At 35.3% G+C, this 24,545-nt stretch overlaps 1 protein-coding gene across 3 annotated transcripts in view; it reads left to right on the forward strand.

Annotated features, from left to right (window-relative positions):
- CEP170 (centrosomal protein 170) overlaps positions 1-24,545 on the forward strand; it is a 104,966-nt gene that overhangs the window by 16,350 nt on the left and 64,071 nt on the right. For all 3 annotated transcript variants that reach the window (XM_082306961.1, XM_082306962.1, XM_082306963.1), the window contains exons 2-7: positions 7,393-7,538; positions 12,257-12,346; positions 18,035-18,113; positions 18,412-18,470; positions 18,582-18,744; positions 20,962-21,096. In XM_082306961.1, the coding sequence (XP_082163087.1) occupies positions 7,434-7,538; positions 12,257-12,346; positions 18,035-18,113; positions 18,412-18,470; positions 18,582-18,744; positions 20,962-21,096 (631 nt within the window). In that variant the 5' untranslated portion in view covers positions 7,393-7,433. The remainder of the gene's footprint in view (positions 1-7,392; positions 7,539-12,256; positions 12,347-18,034; positions 18,114-18,411; positions 18,471-18,581; positions 18,745-20,961; positions 21,097-24,545) is intronic.

The raw sequence follows: 24,545 nt of genomic DNA on the forward strand, positions 1-24,545 counted from the left end.
TGCAGCCCCACAGCTGTAGTCACGTTACAGGACAGATCAGCTGACTGGCAGAGGGCAACAGCCTCCTGAGCTGCTTTCTTGTCCTTACTCCATCAGACGCGTGGGGTGACCTGTAGGGCAAGAAGAGTATTGGGAGTCCCTTCTGTAGACAGCTCAAACTCTTTGAATGTAGGAGGAAAATCTCTTTCTATCCTTAGTAGCATTCCCAGCTAGGAGGCTTTTATGCCTTTTTGTATTTAAAATACGACAAAAAAAATGCTTCTTCCCACAAAGGCTGCTGAGGAGTCTGCTGTGATAATCTGACCCTAGGGCCGGAGCGACAGAGTGCCAGACAGAAGCAGAAAGCGGAAGGTGTGGCTGTATGTCTCTTCCTCCGCGCGCCCCCCCCTTTTTTGTTTGTTTTTTCTTCCTCTTCCTTTCTCCCCTAGCTGGAGACACCCTGAGAAATGCATTGCTGTTGCTTTATTGATTTGGCAGAACTCTAACTATTGTTGTCTTAGTCTTTTATGATAGGTAACACAGGTAATGTGCATATCTACCTGTGTTGGATGTGTACTAATGAAAAAAAAAAAAAAGCAGGGGGCATGACTCAGCTTGATCTCCTGATGCTTTATAAAGGCATTTTCTTGCTCTGTTTTTCGTTTCTTCTCTGTTTTATTATATTTAATTTTTTTCTTCTTCTTAAGCGTAAAATAACTTTTTAAAAAATCTTTTGTAAAATATTGGATCTAGCATATGTTGCAAGTGAACCATTTTATCTGTAAACAAAAGGCCCAGGTGATTTTGTAGACTTAAGATTCAAGGAGGTTTACATACTCTTATTTTGCCGTCTTTCCTCCTCCATCTCTGTGTACAAAAAAAAAAAAAAAAAAGAAGACTAAAAAGGGAAAAGGGGGAGGGCGAAAAAGGAGAACAGTTAGCTGAGTGGCGGTTAACAGGGTTTCTTTGCTCTCAGTGGTTCCCTTGTTCTGTAGAATTTAGTCATGGCTATATCTTTCAATGGACACTGAAAGTTACATATTTTAGACATAGTATAAGGCTTCAGTATGATTTTCTAATCTGGTTTTCAAGAAATTGTGGCCGAATTCAGATATTTGAGCTAAGGTGGAGCAGGTCAAATACTTCAGAAGCCGAATGAATACCCGAGGCTATCATTCAGTTGCCTTGGCAGCTAAACCTTAATAAGTTAAGAGGTAAGCCAACAGACCAAGGAGGACTGCGATTTTTATGAGGTATTTTGGTTTAGTGATAGGAACAGTCATCCTAAATGTACTCCTGTTCCCCATTTGAGCAAGGAAGTTAACTTGAATGGATGGTTCACTTTTCTTGCCTTGGGTTTCCTGTTTTCTTTCACTTTACCTATTTGCATGGTTGCCATCCAGTTCTACTCTGTTACATCAGTGTTAGTCTTGAGTAATTGCATAAAATTTTCATGAACTTTGTAAGTAATGGCAATATTTCTCTATATCAGTGTGAATGGGAGCAGTTTCTTGTTCAGGGCTGTATATAGCATTTGAATGTTTCTAGAGGGATGTGTTCAGGTGAATTTTCCAGTCGGCGAAATATATGATAATAGCACTTCTAGCTTGTTGGACAACTGCTGAAAATCTAGGATTGTTTTGGTCAGTTTTCCGAAGTATGCGAGCTCATCTTCTCTGGGGGATGTTGATGAAGACTTTCGATGTTTTTAAGTGTAATTTACCTTGTTTATGCTTCTATTGATTTTATTTTTTATTAAGGTTTTTTACAGCCTTTAAGGGTATATTTTTATTAACCTTTATGGATATTGTTATGACATTAACCTAAGCCTCAAAGTGAAGAGTATTGTCACTTGGCAGCTTGATCCAACTTGACCAGAGTGTTACTTGGGTAGTGTCTTTTTGCTGTGCTAAACTTTTACAGCTGTATCCCATGTTGCTTGGCAAGCAATGGCCAACACTGAAGTTTTCTTGTTTCCCTTTGTGAAGTACGTGGTGAATTCAGAAGGTCCATAAATTCTTCCAAGAAATATTTTTATTGATCATTAGCCTAAACCGCTTTAATTTAGATGGCTATTTATTTAAGGGTTTTGAGGAGCAACATTGCACGCTACTGTGGCATGAAGGATGGCCTACGTAGATAGAATTCTAGTTGCCAATGAAAGGTTCTTCATCCATGCGTCTTCCCCACTCCCCACCCCCGCCCTCACCACCCCACACACGATACTCACTTTATTAATAAATTCACTTGATGGACTAGCCCTAGGAATTGGTGAGAATAGGTTCAGCCAGGAGGCTGTTGTCTGTGGAGCCGTTTGTTTCCCTTTCTGGGATGACAGCAATGTGAGTAGTGAAAGAAGCAGGGGATTATGAAAGCACCAAAGATAGTTTCATGACTAAAACACTTAGAAGCTACCCTAGAGTATGAATTATTTTCTTGTATTTATAGTCCCTATGATGGCAGATGAGCCATCTACCCATACTTTGGAAAGGTGGTCTTAATTTTCTAGCCACCCTACACGTGGCTTTAATCTTACTTGCAAAAGAATTAGGCATTCAGTGTTGTAACAGAAATAAACGAGACCATTCAAACACCTGTAGTGTTGTGTAAAACTAGGTACTTTAAGAAGAAATGCTGCTGGTTTTGGAACTTAAATACTCAAGATTAAGATAGTTTAGTGTTAAAAAGTGCTCTCTACAGTTTTCCATTTAAAACAAACCCTTTCTAGAGATTTTGTGGAGATTTTACCGTATTAATGAATTTCTCATGCTGTGGTGATGAGCATGGCAGATAAAGTCAGTAGGAAGTTAATAATTCACAAAAGGTTTTTAGTGATGTGCAATAAGTAAGGCACAGGCTAATCAATTAATGAGGAGAGGAGAAAAAAATACTGATTAATTGACTGTTAAGCTTTTTGTTTTAACCTGAATAAGGTAGAGGTCCTGGTTGAAATTTGATGTGGTGATATAGTTAAAGGTTATCTTCTAATGCATATATCTGAGTAGGTTAATTATGATTGCACATGGAACGCTGCTTGTGATACTGCCCTACTTCAGAGTATTTTACAGAGTAGACAATATTATTGTGGTCGTTTCCACTTAAAACTTCCTGGATTTAAATCAGTTATCTTTATAGATTACTTTTCAGTATCAGTTTTATATTGATACAGTAATCTTCTCAGGATTGGAATTACCTTCACTTTGTTCTTTTCTTTCTACAGCATAGAGTTCTCTGTGTCAGTTGAAAATAGAACAGCTGGCACTAGTATCCTTAATTACATTGGGTAGTCAATAAAGCAGTCATGGTAGGCACTTCTCCAGTGGGCATTGTTTGCTGACAGCATTTCTTCGTGACTTGGAAATCAGCTTCAACTTCAGGTCTTCTCCAGTCATTAGTGGCTCTCTTTTTAGCAGCTGGGAACAGGAACTTATACGGGCAAATCATGGGCAACATAGGGCTTCCAGCTTTGTCAGTACTGTGTCTCAGCTTGATGCAGTTTTTTAAAATGCTATTTTAAAATATTCTTAAATAAAATCTGTTGTACAGTAATAGGATAATTGTGTACCATTAAAATTACACTATTTTCAGTCTTAATATGGAGGACTGCGGTGCTTAAAAGTCAGAATTTCAGGCATATGTTAGGGTTAGATTAAATTTTAAACAGCTTTTTGTTTCTCTGTAGGATCGGTGTCTCAGTGCTTGCTAATAGTTTAGTTGGAGAAAACAGTTGGCTGTTTTCAGTTGCAGGCAAATAAAAAATGTAGACTGTAGATTGCTCAAATATGAGATTATTACAGATTTTTGCTTACAAGAACATTACTGTATCAAAACTATGATCTTGGCAGTGTTTCTCTAGACATATCTGAAATTGGTTACACCCATCTTTTGGCTGCATGATGCAGGGCTTTAGTTCATAGGACTGAATTATATTTACAGGGATGATGCAGCCAATTTCCCTGTTGCTGCATCATCTGTTTCAAATGACTTATTACCCGTGTGTTCATTCTTACACACTGGTTACTGCCTTTTGAAATTCATAGTCCTTCGCCATAAAATGCTGTTTCTTCTGCAGAGAAGGAAGCATTTTGCAGTTGCAATAGATGTCTCAGCAACTGACTTCCAGGTATCTAGAATGAAGTATTGTTTTGAATGATCGAGCCTTAATGACGATATGTTTACCAGTTTGTTTAAAGATTACAACACAATACTGCCATGTTAGGAAAGACTAATAAAACAAAATGTTTCAATAAAGCATTTAAGATCAATTTTTCTATAGAAGAAATCGTAATATTTTTCGTAAATACTTCATCTGAAAAGTGTCGTCTGTGCTGGAGTAAGACAGGTCTATCTGGGCCAGTATCCTGTTCCCCATAAGCAAAGGCTAGGTAAGGAAGAGAGGTTATTAACTAGGATGATACCAAGTGAAACCTCACTAGAGCACACTCCCAGCCTCTCAAAATGCACAGCGTGTGAAGTTCCTGAGCTATAAGTGGGGTCATTGCATTTAATAGGTGTGATGATTTTTTTCTTCCATGAATGCTTATTGCTTTTTGAACCCAGTGTAACCTTTTAGTATCCATAACATTTCATTGCAACAGTTATCATGACCTAAATTTACACTGTGCAAAGAGCCACTTCTGATGATGATTTTGCACCTGTCATATAGTAATTTAATTTGGTATCTCCTAGACAGTGAACAATCTTTCATCCTTGTATTGTTCAGAATACTAAAGCCAGAGTTCTTAATATAGCAGTGTATTAAAAATATTGTTAGCGTTCATGAAGTTTTCAAGGTGCAATGTAATTGTCCATATACTGTCTGTATAACTAATAAGTGTGCAGTTTCGTTTCAATTTTTTAATGCACTTTTTTGTTCTGATATTAAGTAACTGTTGCTACTGTATCGTGTTTTCTGCCAGTTTTGCTATGCAGAATTTCAGCATAGCTTTGATCAAAGCCATTGGTTTATTCTAAAGAATACTTTACAGTAAGATATGTATCTAGGTTGATGATTTGTTCATGGTTGAGACAGCACTGTTTGAAAAGAACAACATTATTAACTTCGATGGAAATGGTGATGGGCTTTTAACTACAAATGTGCTGCCAAGCTGTGTGGCAATCATTGCTCTGTATAACACATTTTATAAAGTTATTTCAGATAGCTTAATTTAATCTGTTTGTTGTCAGGCCTTATAATTTGTGGGAGGTTTGGCATTTGGGTTTTTTTTTTCCTAGATCAGTAGTTGTTGGCCTACTTGTCTGTTTTATAAATAAAAATAGTTTTTCTCCTTTATTGACAGTCTACCTATGTGAACTAAGACATAGTATTTGATCAAGAACTTTTTCAAAGAGTTTATATCTTTTTGGAGGTTTTCATATGAATTTCAAATTAGAGCAGGAGGGCCAAATGGTGTAAACGTTATGATAAGCAGATGGGAGATTTAAAAGGCAGTAAAATATAAATGGAATGAAGACCTTTGATATTGAACAGTATGCTTGCTGTCAGACATCCATTTAATTTACTTGTTAAAAGCTGGAACCTAGGCTGGCCATTTTTGATTCTTCCTTTTCCTTTCTTAAAAGAAATGAGAAAATGTCATTTGATTGACCTAGTTTATCTGCTAGTTTTAAACTAGGTTAAATTAAAAATACAAATGCTAATTTCCTTCAAAGGTTCTGAATAAACTGTTTTAATTATTAAAACACTTATTTGGTAACTAGATGTCTTTAAATTTGATTTCAGCAAGTTATTAATGTAGATTTAATTTGTAATCTTCATATTTTCTATGAATAAAGTGTAAAGTATAATAGAGATGCTGCATCACTTCTTCCGTTGAATTGGAGAATGTGAAGTGGACATAATTTTCATTTGAAGAATGTGTTGTGATACAGCTGTGGAAAGATAACCCTATTGTAGGTATCACTGTGTAAGAGAACACTTTGTTGCAATGAATATTTACTTTTTTATTAATTAAATCTTTAGCACATTAAATCTTTCTAATTTCTTCCATTTGAATTGCATGATTATTTTTTTTTTAAACAGAGTTGACAGCTCTGCTGGTTCATTTTAGCACCTGCCATGGTATGCTTTTGACTTACTGTTTCATAAAGGTCTGTTTTGTCATTTTCAGGTGCAGTTTTGACCGAACTCAGTCCTCTTTAGAAGTTTTCAGAATTTGCGCTGTCTCTCCTTGATTGTAGTTTGCCTAACAGGGCAGTGCTGGCATTGTCGTCTCACTCAGTGCTTACATGTTAGTCTTGGTTTTGAGAACCTCACTGCATTCTTGTTATTACGCAGATTATGCTCAAGTCTGCTATGGGCTTATGTCTACTTACAGTACATTTGCTACCCTTGCATAATTTCACTAAATGACATATAAATAAAAGAGAAGAGAAATGCCAGCTATTTGGTACTGAGAGGAATGCAGACTGGTTGCTTTTTATTTTCTTTAGCTTCTCTTTTAGTGAATACTGAGTGGTAACGAATGAAATGATTGCTTTAGCTTGCTTTTTCTTAAAGAGAGATCTGGAATACTTCTTAAAGGCTTTTCCAAGTATCAACCATTTAATTACTCTGGAGAGTGCTTTTAATCATGTTTTTGTCTGGTGTCAAGTAGGCCGTATTATGTGAAGAAGTTTTCCATAAAAGATTTTATCCAGTTTTCAAGTTTTGTTTTCTTTTGTATTTTATGGCATTTTAAATAGCTGTGGCTATTGTTTTTTTTTTTTTTCCTGTGTAAGTATGTAGTAAGTCACATTGTTTAGTGGAAAATTAAGGTTAAGCTTTGAAGGAACACTGCTTTCAGTTTTATTACTTATAAACAACTTCTAAATTGTTCATTTTGCTCTGCTTTGTTTACAATTCTAAATGTACACTGTTAAATTTCCAAAATATAAGTTTTATTGAGAAATCTAACATTAAATAAGAAGCAAAACTTCCTTTAATTTAAGCTTTCGCTTGGTGCTGTACAGAGGAACTGAGCTTAAAACCAAATGAGGTAGTTCTTTTTCGCAGGAAAATGTAATGACACACATGCAAGTTACTTGCTGTATTTTGTGAACATTTGCCACGTTGTTTATTGGTTGTGATAGTGAAGCATTAATGTAGCAATTATCTTGATAATAAGCGGTCAAATGTTAAAAGCTTTCTGACAACTTGACATATGACTTTGGCATTAACTAGCTGCTTGTTCATTTTGAAGAAGCTTACCTCCGATTAAATCTGCCTAGTTGCATGAAGCCTCAGACTATGTAAATCTGGAGCCTGTCACTTCCTGTGATTGCTGGATTCAGTACATGCTATTGAGAATGCCGTATTTTGAGAGGCTTTTTATATTCTGCTCACGGTGTTTGCTAGGCAGGAACTGTAGCTAAAAATAACTAAAATGAATTTCTCTCTCTTTCTCGCTGCAGGATGACGTAGCTTTGCCAAGGATTTATCAGCTAAGCAGAAAATGAGCTTAACATCCTGGTTTTTGGTGAGCAGTGGAGGCACCCGCCATAGGCTGCCACGAGAAATGATTTTTGTTGGAAGAGATGACTGTGAGCTGATGTTACAGGTAATTGCATCAGCCTTCCATGTGCAAGTGCTCAGATCATGAACTTCATGCGCCAGTTTTATATTCCTTTTGAAAATTAAATTCCCCAGATGTTGGGGAACGATGGTTTTGATTAATCTTTTGTGTTCATAGAAACAGTTAGTTTAAATATATTGCCATCAATCATACAGTTACTGTAGAAGTGCAGAGGATCACATTTTCTTCGTATAAATCACATACAGAATGCAAGAATAGAAGATGAAATAAATTTTGCAGTATGATCAGTAAAGTAAGTAGACTGTGTACTCCATAAAGTGTGATAATGCTAAGTGCACTGTATGCTTTTGAAAAGAGCTTTCTTTTTTCTGCAACTTGCAATCTAATTTAGTCACATGATTTGATGTAACTCTATATCCATGTCCTGATCTTGTTGTACAAAGGCAAATGAAATTAGTAGAGAAGAGTATTTCTCTATCTCTCAGGAAGTTGAATGACTCAGTCTCAGTAATGGCTTCAGTGGAACTGTAAAAATACAAGTCTTAGTCAAAATAGTTTGAGGCTTCAGTAGCTTCCTCAACTTTAAAGGATCACTATGCGGAACTCTTAGAGGTGTGTGACTGTGTTGTTATGTAGCCATATTGCATTCACTTTCCCCTATCAAAGCTGTAGTCCTCTGAGCTGCTGCTTTCTAGGATATATATATTTGAATGGTTAATGGTAATATTTTGGGAGTTTCTTCTTGAATTCTTGTCTTTGGTTACTGCAGAACTCTTAAGAGAATTGAACTTCAAAACTACTATTCTCAACCCTTCGTATCATTCAGTAAAATATTTTATTTTGGATTTTTTGTTCCCAGGAGTTGTGTGTGCAGCCATTAATGGCCAAATTAGAATCTCATTTGCAAATGAAGTGCCTAGAAATCCATTTTTATGTATAGTAATCAGAATGTAGTATCTGATTTTTTTGTAGTAAACTGAATTTGGCTCTCAACCTCGGAAGGCATCCAAAGTTTTTACTGGTGATGGAGATACTTTGTCCTGTCAGAAAGTAGTTGAAAATACTCTTAGCTTCTCTTTAAAGACAGGCAGTATGATGTCTTGGTGATTTATGAGGGAAGTATTAAAAAAAACCCAAACAAAGAACCAAACAAACACAAAAAAGCCCCAACACCCAAAACCAAACGTAAATCAACCAAAAAACCCCACCCCGTTGGTTCCTGCCCAGAAAGTTATAATCAAAAAATGCTTTTATTTTACGACTAGCTTGTTTTGATGGGTTGTTGTCTCTGAATAAGGGAGACTTTTCTTCCTTTTCTCTTCCCTATGCCATCTCCTGTCCATGATTGACCTGAATGAAGTGAAGCTGAATACTCAAGCATTTATTATTTTGTGTTACAAAACTTCAGTCATCATCACCTTCAAAAGTAGCTGCCTTTTTGATTAATATTGTGAACAGATTCCAGTAATTTAGAAATGTTATTTGTTGTGTATTGACTTCAGAGGCAATAAAAAGAATCAAGGGGGCTGGTGATTTTCAAGAATATTCTCTTTAGCCTGCTGTAATGTTAGGTCTACATGCCAGCATGACTGTAACACCACATACTGCTGAAGGGGGAGGAACCCACCAAAAGAGAAGCTAATAATGTGTTCTTGTTCTGTATGTGTAGCTCTTTGTGTAGGACCTTCCTTTCCACTCTGGACAACTTGGTTGTTCTCTTCCTGCAAAGCATGTGGACAATGCATGATAAAGAAAGCAGAATTTAATGCTTTTATTCATAATCTCTTGACAGAAAACATGTTATAAAGGCCTTATTAAAAAGCATTTCAACTCTGTTGCATGCTTGGTAGAATTAGACCTCAGATCTGTACCTAACCACTGCTCTTCTAACAGAGGTTTTGTTCCTGTCTGGTAATACAGATTTGTTTTAACGAGGCATATTTTGTAAATATGTTCAAACATAGTGTGCAGTCTTTGTGTTTAGCTAGCTGTTCCAATGCATCATCCTGCATGTGGATAAATACCACATTTTCCCCTTCTTTCACCATTTTAGAAAATTTCTTTCACCAGTTTAGAAAACTTTTTGAATCTTGATGGGGAAATCATCTCCAAGGTGAAAAATTCTACATTATTAATAATATGAAAATTATGTCCAAAGAAGAATACTCTTACTTTCTCTATTCTGAACATTTTCTTAGCAGTCTGAATTGGATTGAAGAGTCTGTCTAAAACAATGCTAGTTACAAATTTATTTTAACTGAGGATGAAGTTTTGCTGTTTATATTCATACAGCTCTTAGCACAGTTATTCTGTGTTTTTTGATTTCTGCGGTCATATATAAATCTTTGTACTGGGTCTGCCTGGAATGGAGTTAATTTTCTTTAGAGAAGCCTTTATGATACTATGTTTTGGAGTTGTGACCAAAACACTGTTGATAACACACCAATATCTTAGCTGTTGCTGAACAGCGTGTGCACAGTTTCAAGACATTCTCTCTTTCTCACTCTGTTCCTCCTACACACACATGACTATGTTGGGTGTGCACAAGAAGTTGGGAGGGAACACATCAGGACAGCTGACCCAAACTGACCAAAGGGATATTCCGTGCCATATAATGCCATGCTCGGCAATAAAAAATGAGGGATGGGGCTTTGGGGATAGGTAATAGCTACTCAAAGACTGGTAATAGCTGCTCAAAGACTGGCTGGGCATTGGTCTGCTTGTGGGAGGTGGTGAGTGATTGCCTTTGCATCACTTGATTTGTTTTATTTCTTCTTTCTTCTTCCTCTTTCCTTCGCTGCTTAAACTATCTTTAACTTGACTCATGAGTTATCATACTTTTGCTCTTCCTGTTCTCCTCCCCATCCCACTGGGGCAGGGGGGGAGTGAGTGAGCAGCTGTGTGGTGCTTAGCTGCCAGCCAGGGCACCACAGTCTTATAAAAAGTAATTTTGATAGTACTTCAATTTGAATGGAAGGCTGCAATAGCAAATCAGAAGGAAAAATGGCATTTGAAAGATTTGCACCGTCTTTGCACCTATAAGGATTGTCTGCAATGAATAAAAATGTGTCCATTTATATGCAAGTAATCTGAGCCTGAGGAGGACCTTAATGTTCTGCAGAATTTCAGGTGTTTCTCTAAGTCACAGACTTGAGTAATCGTTCTTACCATTTTGGAAGATGTGACAAAATATCACGAAGCTTTAAGGATCTTTTGGGTCATTTATATTTTAACTTATTTTTAATAGGAAGTAGCACATAAAGATAATAAAATAGTTGTTTACTAATACAGTTTGTATTTGAATAACATATTTGAAAGAAGTTCAGAAATTTTTCCCATAACCTAGGTAAAGATAGGGTAATTCTTGTGCTTGCATTTTTGTATCACTTGAGCGTGGAAAAGTGTAATCTCTGCTTGACATTGTAGGCTCAGCAGAACACCCACGTCAGTGAATTTGATTTTACTGAGATAGCTTATTTTCACTTGAAGAAAGGTTACTTAGTAGAAAATGAACTATACTGGTACATCTTCATCTACCATTAAGAACACTTAACTGATGTAGTATACTAGTGCAGCTTTTATTGGCATGGACCTTGTTCATTTGTCTGTCTCTTCCTTAATTCTCCCCGCTCCCCTTTAATATCCTGATCCCCCTTCTATACACCTCAAGACTGCAGAGCAAATCGGCTCAAATGAAAAGTCTAAAAATAACGTAGTAAGTATAAGCAGAAGAGGACTGATTCCGCTTCTTTGAGGAGAAAGCGAAGCAGTCAGAAAATGCTGTGGAAAGGAAGAATAAGGAAATAAATTGAAAAGAAGGAAGGAAAATAATATTAGCAAGTCTTGAGAAATCAAGAAGGAATGAGATGATAAACACGGCATTCTGAGAGGAGAAAACGTTTCCTTAGGAGTCATGATTGCATGGTCTGATGCCTTGAACTGGCTAATGCACTGATAACCTGGGACTCCTAAAACTGACAGGCTGCAGGTGCTGGTACAGAAATAAGCCCAGGAGTCTTGAGCATAAATTTACCATTCCCAGTGCTATATAGTCGTGAACAATGAGTTGAGTAGCAAGAGGAAATAGTAACAAGGATTGTTCCTGATCTATGGGTTGACATTTGGATGTGAAATAAAGAATTAATTAAATAAATAAATGCTGAAGTGGGAATAATAATTCAGGAACCACTCAGACATTTAGTGAAGAGGCTATAGCTAATTTGTTTGAGATCAAGGAGAAACAATCTCAATGCTTGTATACTATGGTAAGTATCCCAGGCAACATAATGGAAGATTTACTGATGCATGACAGGAAATGGTGTGTTTCAGAGTGAACAGCAATGCTACAGAATCATATTCGTGTTCTGAAAGATGCATGTAGTTAAGGAGAGAGAGAAATAAAGGTGAAGTTGATGATGTTAGGTTAAACATCAGTGATACTGTGATGAACTGAAAATCATCATCTTTGTATAAGATATGGCTGGATCTGACTTAAAATCACATTTGGGGAAACATTCAGAAAATAATTCTTCTGAACTTATTTTAGGATTCTGCTATAGGCACCTGGAGCCAGAGTTGGAATTGAGTTTTTTCATATGTGGGAGTAAATTTTTTTATATAATTTGCATAAATGTGCTATGTAGAAAGAAAATAATCATGATACTTGAAGAAATAGCCATTAATGCTATCTTGATGTGTTTTTTACATATGTTATTTGATATATTTTTTTATATATATTTTAGTCACGAAGCGTGGACAAGCAACATGCTGTACTTAACTATGATGCCTCTACGGATGAACACTTGGTGAAGGATCTGGGCAGCTTGAATGGGGTAAGTTAACATCAGAAATGTATAGCTCCCCATAGTCTTTTGTATGTTTGGTTGGTTTGGGGTTTTTTGAGCAAAGAGAGTATGACTTAACAAGTGTACATTAATATCTTTTTAATGCAAGATTGGAAATGGGGGAACATTCGAAGAGAAAATGTAGTTTTTTGCAGGGGTTTTCCACTGCACGTTATTTAAAGGGCTGCAGTAAATTCCATTAATAAGAGGGCCTTGGCAGTAGGGAAAAACTCAAAAGAATAAAAAGGAATATGTTAGTCTTCTGTATTTCAGAAATGTAGAAAAAAAAAATCTTGATTATACTGTAAAAAAAAAAAAGGTATTTCAATCTCTAAAATGTCTGGTTAAGAAATGGATTTTTATTTCATATGCTATTCTTTTTTTCTCTTTTTAATACAGAAAAGAATGTTAAACTGTACTTCATATGTGAAAAAAATCAAATAACCATGTAAACCTATTTAACTAATTCTATATTTGCATTCAGTTTTTCAGTATCCTTTTTATCAAAATGTCTATGAATAATGTGTAAGTGTCAACAAGCTAATAGGAAAAATGCAGTTAGCAAACTAAAGTTTCATATGACAATTTACATTTTAAGGCTTTTCTAGGAATTACATGTACAATATTCTAGGTGAGCTTCACCTTTTGTAAATGTTTTGAATATTTTAATAGATTATTAAAAACTTACTATGTCATATTTTTGTAGCCCTTTAGATACATCTTTAGGAGCTGTTTATACACACTAGTTATGGTTGTTTTGTATAACTTTAAATGTTTGGCTGTGTCATGAATGTGTACAGAATAAAATAATGAGTTCATCTGTGGTTGCTTATTTGAATTAATATTTAGAAAGCTACTGGTAGTGAATAGCTTTGTCAAATGTTTAAAAGAACTAGAAGACGAAGAAAAACCCTCAAGTCACTGCCTGTTAGCATTGATGTAGGTTTTGGTGTTTGATCTTGAAGTGCATTTCAAAATAAAAACCCTCTTAGTCTGTCTCTATTAGCTTTTCTGTATTTTAAGGTAACTAACTCAGCATTCCAAAGAGTCAGAGTCTCAATTCCGTATGAAACCAGTGTAACCTGAGGGGTTATATCCTTTGAACAGTTGTAGACGTATAAGTACTTTTGCTCCTTAAATATTTAATATACTCTGTATTTTGAAAATCAGTGCACTGTTTTAAGGCAGTGATCGAAAATGAATTCAGCACATAGTAATTTTTTGCTGAGCCATTTGATTTTATTCCCTAATTCTGTTACTCCTGTAGTCAATAGGCATACCTTGAGATTTTCATTGCAGTGTCACAAAACTTGAATTTAACAAAAATATGTGTTAAAAGGCCTTCATTCAAGTCCTTTCTTTGCCTCTGATAAAGAGCTTTCAGTTATTTGCTTTGCTTGATCTGATTCATTCTCAGGTTTGAGTTGTCTGTTGCTCTATAGCTGTTTGCTCAGAGAGATCAAAGGAACTCTTCCCACAGTTTTGGGACAGGGAATATCAAGTCTTAGGAGTTCAGTCCTTGCTCCTTGTCTTCTCAATGCTTCCCTTACTGTCTCTTTCCAACTATGCTTTTCTTACATACCTCTACCTACCTGGTTTCAGGCCGAAAGAGGAAACACAGAATTTTGTAAGACCGTGCTTAATTGTGTAGCAGAACAATATATGCAATGCCTCTGTACCATGCGGTGAACTAATAACTAGGTAATAATTCTTTTAGTCTAGCTACTATTTCCACTGAGAACACCACCTCCCTAACAGCCAAGTCCCTCTTTTAGTGCCTCATCAGCTTCTGCCCATTCTTATTTTGCTTGCTTCATCAAGAGCAAACATTTATTTTGGGTCTCCACAGTTAGTCCCATTTCTTTGGAGAACATATGTATACTATACTTTTCATAGTATACAGGACTGCTCCATTCCTGGTGTAATCCACTTGAACCACTCAAGATAATTCAGAGCTTAAGGGGAGATGGCTACTACCAATACACAGGGCTTTTCTTTTGAGTTTTATGAGTCTCAAATACTTTCACTAGATGAACTGTAATTGCACCTGATGCCTTAATGCCTGAATATTCTTATCTGTGTATGGTGGATTCACACTCGATTCAGTAAAAAAGTTACAGCAGTCTTCATCCTGGACTTCGTACATCTAGATTTGAAAATAAAGCAAAAGTAAATTTTAATCAGATTTACATGATGTAAATTTTTATTTCTGATCGTTCCTGCTTACCTTTTATTTCATACAAAAAAGATTAAGGAATTTATTTTTTCTGAAGAAAATGTGTACAGTTGCTAAGATATAATCTATTATTTCACCAATATCAACAGAATTGAACTGTCTTTTCTCCTTTGACTTGTTACCTCAAAAACATACCAGAAAAATTATCAACGTCCATGGCCCTGTTGAATAACATTCTTCTCAGGGGTATTTACAGGATAGTGAAGTCCTTTCACACTGATGTTTTAGAAGTGGATTGCAAAATGCTCAGCAAACTTTGTGAAGGCTTAAAGAGTTGATTCTCACTGTTTGAAGAAAAAAGCTTTGGAAATCATGTGAATATATAAAAATGTGTATAGAGTGATTTAAAGGGGCGGAAAGGATTCCTTATTTATGTAGTAACTAGCTTTTTCAAGCTAGTTTTGTCTTGCATACCAAATCCTGTGGTGGGATTATAAAACTCCAGTGGCAAAGCAACTGAGGCTTGGTTGTTGTATGCCATCAGCTCAGTCATGAGGATGGCTGCAGACTGCACACACTGTCTTCAAAGTTCTCTACGTTGAGTATGCTGCATGCACATGAATTTCAGAACTCTGACCTGGGAGGAAAAAATGCATGCATACATAGATACATACATGTCTGCAAGGTGGCCTGAATTTGGTGATGCAGTAAAATTTAAGCTGCCTTGAGGATATTCTTCACGTGGGTTTTTGCTTTGGACTCTCACAATGTTAAAGTGGAATAAATATGCATTAAACACCCCTCGAAGTTTCATGCTTACAAACCAGTAAATAGTTGTACCTTTTAATTCTTATTTTCATGGAAGATATTTTCTATGAAGTAAGTAAGCAATTTTTTTAAATAAATAAACATTATTTTCATTTAGAAAAAGAAAATAAAACAAAAGATCCCTTTATGGTTTTGGGGAAGGACATTGCTTCTTTCCAGACCTCATCTAATACTAGATTTAGATAAGCAACACAAGCATTCAAAAACTGAGATTCTTTGCTTACTTAATTATTCAAGTTCCTTTTTTTTTTATGTGTGTGTGCCCCTAACTTAGAAGTCCTTAAAAAATGGCAGATTTCAGCTGCTGCATTCCTTAGAAACATGTACATGTTGTTGTAGAATTCTTAAGTTTGAAGTAGGATCATCCTGCTGTGATATTCTGAGTCCCCCAAACTGCCACAAGCCAATAATAAATGTGTTTCAGAAAGGCACCCTGGATATTTAATCTATCTGTAGTATTAACATGTAGTTGTCATGAAAAGTCAAAATGAGCAAGAAGCTGTAAATTTTTTAAGGTATGGGAAATATTCAACTGATAAATAATTCATAAAACAATGCAACAGTCTCATACCAGCTAATCCATAAATATTTTATTTGCCTTGAATTTGCCCTAAATTAAGGCTTCATTTTGGATTTTAAAAGAAGATGAAGGAAGTAACACCAAGGAACAATAGACTTTTCACATATAGCTGGTTATTCATATTTCTTACAAGGAAGATGCTATATTCTTATAAGTCCAGATCTTACATTCTTTTCAGGTAAAAGGAGAGGGAAGATTTCAAGGAAACCAGGGGAGAATGTAGGGGAGAGGAGCTTAGAGTGTAAAGTGTAGCTTCTTAATGCAGATTTGAATTCATGCTTAAGGAATAGTTTAAGGCAAGATGCTGTGCAGAAGTTTTTTGTCAGCTCACACTGTAGAAAGATTCTTCAAGGATGTGTAACTCTGAAAGAGTCTTAAATATTATGCAGTTACATTTACTGTTTTCTTTTTTTCTTTGTAGCCTGATCTCTAGTTTGTGTAATCGAGAGCTCAATATTCTATTCTGCTAGACAAAGCGTGTCTTCACTCTTTTATATTTCTTTGTCACTGAGTGAATTCAGAAGATACTGACACAATGTAGTTTTCTCTGAAGGTAACAAATTGAGTTTAAGAAACAATTCACTTTCACAGTTAGAGATTCAGCCCAATTTGGAGAGTACTAGGAGCAGTGGTATGACTCGGGATGAGCAGAAGGGTCAGTTTGAGAGCTGTCATTGGGAGGTGGCAGGTTCTGGGAGAATTCTCTACCTGAAGGGTTAACCATCCCCTCCAACGACAAAAGGGCAAGTTGTGAGAAGAACACTCTCAGGTCCTGATGCTCACTCCTACCTTAGCATGTTAGCATCCTTGGTTTCTGGTATCTGAAGTCACCACATGTGGCTTCAAGTCTTGCTGATGTTAATAATCTGGGCAATTTGCTTGATGCTGACAGCCTGCCTTTGTAAGACTAAATTGGTCTTTAAAGATGCAGATCAGCTCCCGTGAAGGAATAAACTTTTTTTCCCCAGTTCTTACAAGGGCTTATGTCTGGTTTAGAATTTTATGTAGGTGACTTTCTAGAATTTTCTTTAGGGCTTGAATAATCTAACTTCGAGCTCTATTTATGTTCATTTAATTTTTTTTTCCCCACAGAGGTGAAATGTTTTCCAGCTCTTCCAAATTACATCTCTGAGATCCATTTTGACTTGAACATGTATTATTCTTCCTCCTTGCTGCCTCTGTAATTAGTGATTGTATATATCTCAGGCTCTCTTGAAATTTATGCCAGCATGTTTTTGCAAATTCCTTGTTATTTTTTGCTGTTAGGTTTAATCCAGACCTTGAAATCAGAGTGATTGGTAATCTGTACGGCCTCTAACAGCCAACTGATATGGCTGGTGAAACTGGGCAAACTTTCAGGTACATAAATCCTTCTCCAAATCACTGAAAGCTTGTCTGATTTCTTCAACTATGTTTCCAACAGTGATTTCAAGGAGGAGAGGATTACTTATTGTACAGTAACTGAATTTTCAAAAGGTATCGTCAAGCCTACAGAATTTGCTCTGCTTTGCTGCTAGTTGGTATAGTGTTATTTCTGCTCATAAATGTTGTTATACGTATTCTTTCAAGAGTCACAATATATCGAATTCTTCATCACTGCTGTTTGGAGTTACTTGGATGCACTAACTTGGTCCATTTTTCCTTTAAGTCATTTGACAATGTTTAGAAATGACAAGATACCTCAGAACTCTCATATGCAATGTTAAATGCTGTACAAATGTGATGATAAATCAATTCTGACAGCTAATACGGATTGAAAAAGCAAACTGCAAGAAAAATAATGTGTGCAGGTGCCAATTTGAGGGAACATTAATCAACAATTCAGTAAATACTGCTAACAAGATTAAACTTGTAAGAAACTTCTCAAGGCCAGTGTGATGTCAGCAGCCTGATTAGCAACTGGTGTTTAACCTTTCTTTTGAAATCTTTTGTGAAGCAGGTGGCAATTTGAGCTTATAGTGTAATTCCCTGGTGAATAACTAGTAGAAAATTTGCGGTGCTGAAAACTTTCTTATAAAATTAGTTAAATGATTTGTCATTTTATTATTTTGGAATTAACAGTATCTGTTTCTGTCCTCATTTGTTTCTGTAGACGTTTGTGAATGATGTGAGGATTCCAGAACAGACATACATCACTCTGAAGTTAGAAGATAAATTGAGATTTGGATATGATATCCTTGTCATAAAAATGCACAATACTCTGACAAGCTTTTCTTGCTAAAAGTATGGTTGTGTTAAATGAAGGGGTCTCATACTATTTGAGAAGCAACTTTGAAACTACTAAAAGAAAAAAGAAAAGAGAACTTGTATTATTGCAACATTAAGGTATCTACTCAATGTCCTGTTAACATATTTGTAGAACAAGTGTCACCATTCCAATGGCAGAATAGGCTGCAGAACTGTTGCTGTTCTGTAACATTCTCTGGTGAATCGAGAAATCTTTCCAGTATTTTCCTTAGCATTTCCTACATACTAATCTTTTTACTGTCGTCAGGGGAGAGATGAGAGTCCCTGAAGAAGCACTTAAGGTACCAATGTGCAGTTCCTAGATATTCTTCTGTCATTGTGTAGTTTATTGGTATCACAGGGTTTTTTTTCACTCTTTGAGGGTGTTTTGTTCTCTATTTAATGTCATGTAGCATGAAAAATTCACAAGCCAACTCCAATTATCCCAAAAATCTTCGGAGGCAGAAGGGTCAAAGCAAACCAGCTCCAAAAGCTCGGAGTCCAAGGTAACAGACTCCACAGCAGAAGTGCACCACAAAACTACAGAAGCACTGAAATCTGAAGAGAAATCAATGGGTAAGGTTTATTTTTGCTGCAGAAGCACACAAACTTGGAAAGGATATTTATTTGCTTTGCTAGGATGCTTGTGAAATTATAGAGGTAGTAAAAACTCCACGTATATGAAATTTTAAACATACTTTAAGTGTAATTAATAACTTCGGGAATTGAATTGCTGCCTTTTTTACTATAGTATCCACACGTTAAGAAAACTCATAAAGGAACATTTAATCAGCATTTATCAGATTTTTGCATCTCTCTTTCCTAGAATCACAGACTTTCAGCATTTGTGGCAGGGAATTGTGCTATTTTTTGGAGTTTACCTGAAAATATTTGTTTAGGAACAGTTGGTACTTTTTACCACCAGCATTGTCAACTGCTCTTTTTTTTTTTTTTTTTTCTTTTCCTTTCTATTTAAACATGTGGGGGTTTTGTTTATTTGTTTTATAGGTATTAGCATTCATTGTTACATGCATCAGGATAGTACCTAAGTGTTCTACTGTAGTTTAAAAATTTGTAGAAACTGTAGCTTTGGTCTTGTTTCTACATCATCTTTCATATTTATGTAATATGTCATGATGGCTCTGCTGCGGGTGTCTTAACTTCAGTGTGAGGCTTGCTAGAGTTTATTGTTCATCTTATAGTGACTTGCTGCATTACCTGTTACTACAGGAGATAACCACAAGAATGAGAAAGGAATTGGGTATTGTTGCTTCCTTAACATGGAACTGAGTACGTCTGACTCCTTAGGTCAAGGCTGTACAGTTTTGTTTAGGTTTAGTCCATTCTTCTGGAAGACACACTTTAAAGAGTTGTCTTCTCCACATATAGGATTCTGTGGTATAACTAATTAATCTGTTTGTTCTGTTGGCTGATCTAGAATGCTATTAAGGGTACATAAAGCCTATCCAGTACTTCAACGTTCCTATTCAGTATGGCTTTTCAGCATTCAAGTCCTCTTAAATTTTCATCAAGTGGCACACTGGGGTTTTTCATCCTCATCTTCCATTTTTCTCTTTACTCTTCCAAAAATAACAGTCAAACTTAATGATAGGGATTTATATTTGAGTGCAACTCTCAAAAGCTTTTTTGGGGATTGGTTCTCTCACTGTTGCTGTATATATGCATAGCTGTTTAGTATTGCTAATTCAGTGCACAAGCATCAGCCATCAAGTTTTTAAAAACAATTCAGTATTGACTAGAGTGTAAAGCTCTTGAGAAAAGAAATACTTAGTATCTTCAAGTCATATTGAAACTTTTGGCATGGCTATGAAATTATGTATCATCTTGGGAATGACAGGGATTAAAACATTGAATAAAAATGTTGGAATTCTCATTAGGCAAAGTAACAGACAAGCTACTAAGCTGAATTTGAACAGATCATGTTATTTTATATAAGGACTGTTTGAAGTATCTTCAGAACATCTGTATGGTACTAGAACAGCTATATCTCAGTAGGGTGAAGTATTCTTCCAAGAGATCCGGTCAAAACTAATCCAGTCAATTTATCATCAAGGTAGAAATCTGAATTATATCAGTGTGTGTTTACTTATTTAATATTTATGTTTCAATGTGTTTAATCATATGTATACATCCTATATAAGAAATAGTGTTTTTAATTGTACTGTAATTAAACTATTGCCTTTAAAAAAAAAAAAAAAAAAAAAAAAAAAAAACAAACCACCAAAAAACCAACAACAAAAAAACAGAAAAAATGGTCGTGCTCAGTAATGTTTTACACAAGGTAACTTTCAGCACTCTGTAGTAGCTGTCAGCAATTTGGAACCTTGGCAACATTGCAAAATTTGATCAGTTTTTCATGCAGTGAGTTCAGATTTCATTGAAAGGTCAATGTGGATATAAGTGAGAATCTTCTCACACAAATAGCAGTGGACAGCTATTAGGAATGTACTGCTATGCTGATGACTTCAAACTGAAAGCAGAAAATAATGTTTACAGATATATCAGGGTAACAATAAGAGATGTCAGCTGCCTTTGCATAAACGTTTGTGCCAGAAGTTTTGATCAGGTCATTAGTAAGCTTTTATATTTAGAACTCGGATCAGTTATCCAGCCTCCAAGTTTGTTTTGTATTTCGGCAAATGCATGCAACCAATTCACTTCAGCTTCCAGGAGAAACGATCCAAGCAAATGACTCTCTCTTCATGTTACTTTAACCTAAATATAACAACTAAACAGAAAAGTAATTTCCTCTGCTTTGGGCTGATTTTATAGATCTTTCTGCCATGCCTCGTGGGACACCTTTGTATGGACAGCCAGCCTGGTGGGGTGATGAGGAAACTGATGAAAATAGTGGTTGTAAGCCAGATAGCAAGCATGAAGAAAAAACGCATGAGACGGGGGCTTCAGGTAAGTCTGTTGTCTTATTTTTGTGGGTTTTTTTTCTCTTTAGTAAAGTGCGTATATTCTTAACTAGGGAACTAAACAGGTATTAATGTTTGGAAGTTTCCTAGACAGTTTGCATAGATGAAAACCTATGAAAATTAAGTTAGGTTAAAAAATTTATTCTGTGAGAGACTATGCATTTCCAAAGACCAATTTTGCATGTAATATATCTGTTTTCTAGTATATAATACAATTCGTTGTCAGGAAATATAGAAAATAGTATTACCTGAACCCATGTGTCTTATTTATCAATTTAAGCAAGATCTGTCATTTTATATGCTCAAAATTGGAGAATGCATAGGAATATTTTTTCAAAATAATTCCTGAAAATAAATGGTGCTGTACTACTTTTGTATTTGACTTTTAGCTATATAAGGTGATCTGTGCTAACATTCTCTCCTGTAATTCAATAATCCTGCATTAGTGGAAATTACATTTCATAGTTCTTGTAGTAAAGATTTGCATAGTCTAAAGTTAAACCGGTAATGTTTATTCTCCATAATACAGATTTTTTTTTTCTTTTTTTTTTCTTTTTTTTTTTTTAGTTAGCCTGTCTATACACAGTATGTATTGCCAAAACTTAAATCTCAGTGTCTATAATTAGGCTTCTAAATCTATCATCAGGCGCATAAATAAAGTGACTGCTATTCTAATAAGGAGAATAACCTTAAAACTTACTCAAGTTAGGACAAAATTGAACCATGTTTGTTTAGCTGTTTAGATACGCATTTAAGGCCCAACAGTTTTAGGTTTGGAGTTTTTTACAGTACTTTAACTGGGGTGGGGTTTTCTCTCTTCCTGTAGTAGTAGTAGTTGCCTTGGTGATCACGAATCCTATTTTGCAGGAATTGGAGTAAACTCCAGAAACATGTAAAATCAAACTAAACTAACACTTCAGTGTAATGAAGTCAACATCTTTGGAGTTAACTTTTTGCCTTTAATGACCTTTTTCATATTAGTTTAAACTTGCCACGACTCAGACAGTAAAGTAAGTCCCTTAAGATTTGGACTAGTAGAAAGAAACCAGGTGAAAACATTTCAATTAGGGACAATTTTCGTGCAATTTAAACAACCTTGTCGCATATAAAAGAATTTCTTCATAATGCAGTACAGTTATAGAGTGCTTTCTTATTTGGTTGGTTTTTTGGTGAAAAATTTCTCTACCGTACAGAGTGTGAGTAGAGTATGCTATTGTGTGCTCCTGTGGAGGCTTTTTAAGTATAGGTTTAATATCCTGCATTAGTAATCTATAACTCTACAGTTCAAATCTTGTCTAGAAATGTGTTCTTCAAACACTTTTAAACATTCCTAAGAAATAAAAATTTTGTTCTAATGGCAATAATAATGAGAGACAATGACCGTTAGATGTTGTTCCACTTCCATTTTTCTCAACAAAAAGGAAAAGCACATAAGTCATCGGCTAAAAAGAATTAAGTTCTTGCTTTCAAGTCTTGCCATTGATAGACTTGCTAGCCACATGATTCTCCTTGCTTTCCAGATTACAGGAAGCATTGACTATTGGCTATGAAACCTGTGACTCTGTATCTTGTTCTATGTGCCAAAACAGGGATGGTGAAGTCTCTAGTATCCATGTTTTTATTGCTTAGGTGCCAATGTCTGTAGCAAACTAATATGACAGAAATATTAATTCATCAAGCTTTTTATACTCGTGTGTATCTGTCTACATTGTTTTAGTTTAAAAAACATGCATGTTATTTGACCTCATTAAATATAGGACTATTAAAAAGTAATATCCTGAAGTCTGTGGTTTTGATGTCATGCCATTAACAAGGTATGACACAAGATTCCAGCGTCTATTTAGTAGCATGTCTATTCTTATTTTTTCATAATTGTAAATTGCTTTTTCAGAAGCAACATTGAATCAAATGGTTTGCATACTCTGGTATTTATTTTACCAAGAGATTTTTCAGACAGTAATCAGTGCTTCTGTCTTAGTTCCTGAGTTCAAAGAAAAATAAGGTTCCAGCTTCCTCTCAAACTAATCAAGGAGGTGCGATCTGTTTCAGTAGTAGACAAAAATAAGTTTGTTCTAGACAGAACTTCAGTGATGGGGATATTTTTGCCATGCTTTGCCTTAGTTTAAGTCGTCATAAGGTAAATGATGAATAGAGAAGATGGACTAATATGTTCTACAGTGTTTAACTGATCTTGTTCGTTTGTTTTCAAGAGATCTACACTATATATAGGGCCTGGAGCCTTCTTGGCAAATACAACATTTCTTTTTTTTAAAATGTGCAACATATGTTAGAAATCCCTTTTGTTTATGTTGTTGTTGTTTAATCATGAATTTATCTCCTAAGAATAGAATTAATCTAAGTAGAGTGTAGGAATAGCTTCTGTTTCCTCAAACTGAAAGACTAATAAATCTGCAAGAATGGAATTCAGTTTGAATAAGCACATACTGAACAAAAGCTTATGTAAAATGTTATAGGAAAACACTGCTGGGGAAAAAAACAAAACCTGACATTTTTGCAAAACAATTTAATTTGGGAGGATGTGGAACTAAAATCCCATGTATAGACAAGTGATTTATTTATCTTGATGACTTAATCTCTGAGTAGACATTAGTTGTATGTTTTACTGCTCTGGTTTTTGATTGTTGTAGGTGTTTTATAGTACTGTTGGCAGAGAGCGTGAGAAGCCAGACCAGATAAGAGTTGACATTTGCCTCTATGGACACACTTCCTCAGTCTCAGAACACTCACTATGTGTAGAAGTGTGCAGAAAAATACCCTGAATGTCTTCATACAATTATAAAATAAAGATAAGCTTTTGGGGCCCCTTTGGCCTACAATTACATTCCATGAAAACATTAAGTTAATTTTCAACAAGTTAGTAAGTATTTTCTTCATGCGGTTAGGTTTTATAACATAGATGAATATAATGATTGGAAATCAATATAAAGAAACACTTTAATGAAAGGAAATGGGAAACTTCACAAGACTGTCATGTTTGGATATTTTTAAAATAAAAACAAACTTTTATTTAATAAAAACCATTCAAGATTGATGCAGTTACTTGTTCTTTCATGGGCTAAATTATATTAAGTATTTAAAACACCAGTTTGGAACATGCTTCTTAATATAAACTGCCTAAAAGTAAGTACATTACAGGTGAATTCATGTACATAAGTTCTTAAATTTCTTGTTCAGTAATGCAAATAGATAAAGCCTGATATAATTTTAACAAATTAATCCTATGAAGAATCTGCTTCATGCTTTAATGAATTGGTACATGATTATTCACTGAATAGAAAAGAAAGCATGAATTATAACAGACGGGGCAAGGTTTAATGAGGAGATTGAAATGGGAGATTTGTTTCTGCTAAGCCAACTATAGACAATTAGTCTTTACAGTCTCAAGTTAATAAGATTATTTCAGTGTTACTGTCT

The sequence above is a fragment of the Platalea leucorodia genome (assembly GCF_965183815.1).
Source record: "Platalea leucorodia genome assembly, chromosome: 3".
Classification (NCBI taxonomy): domain Eukaryota; kingdom Metazoa; phylum Chordata; class Aves; order Pelecaniformes; family Threskiornithidae; genus Platalea; species Platalea leucorodia.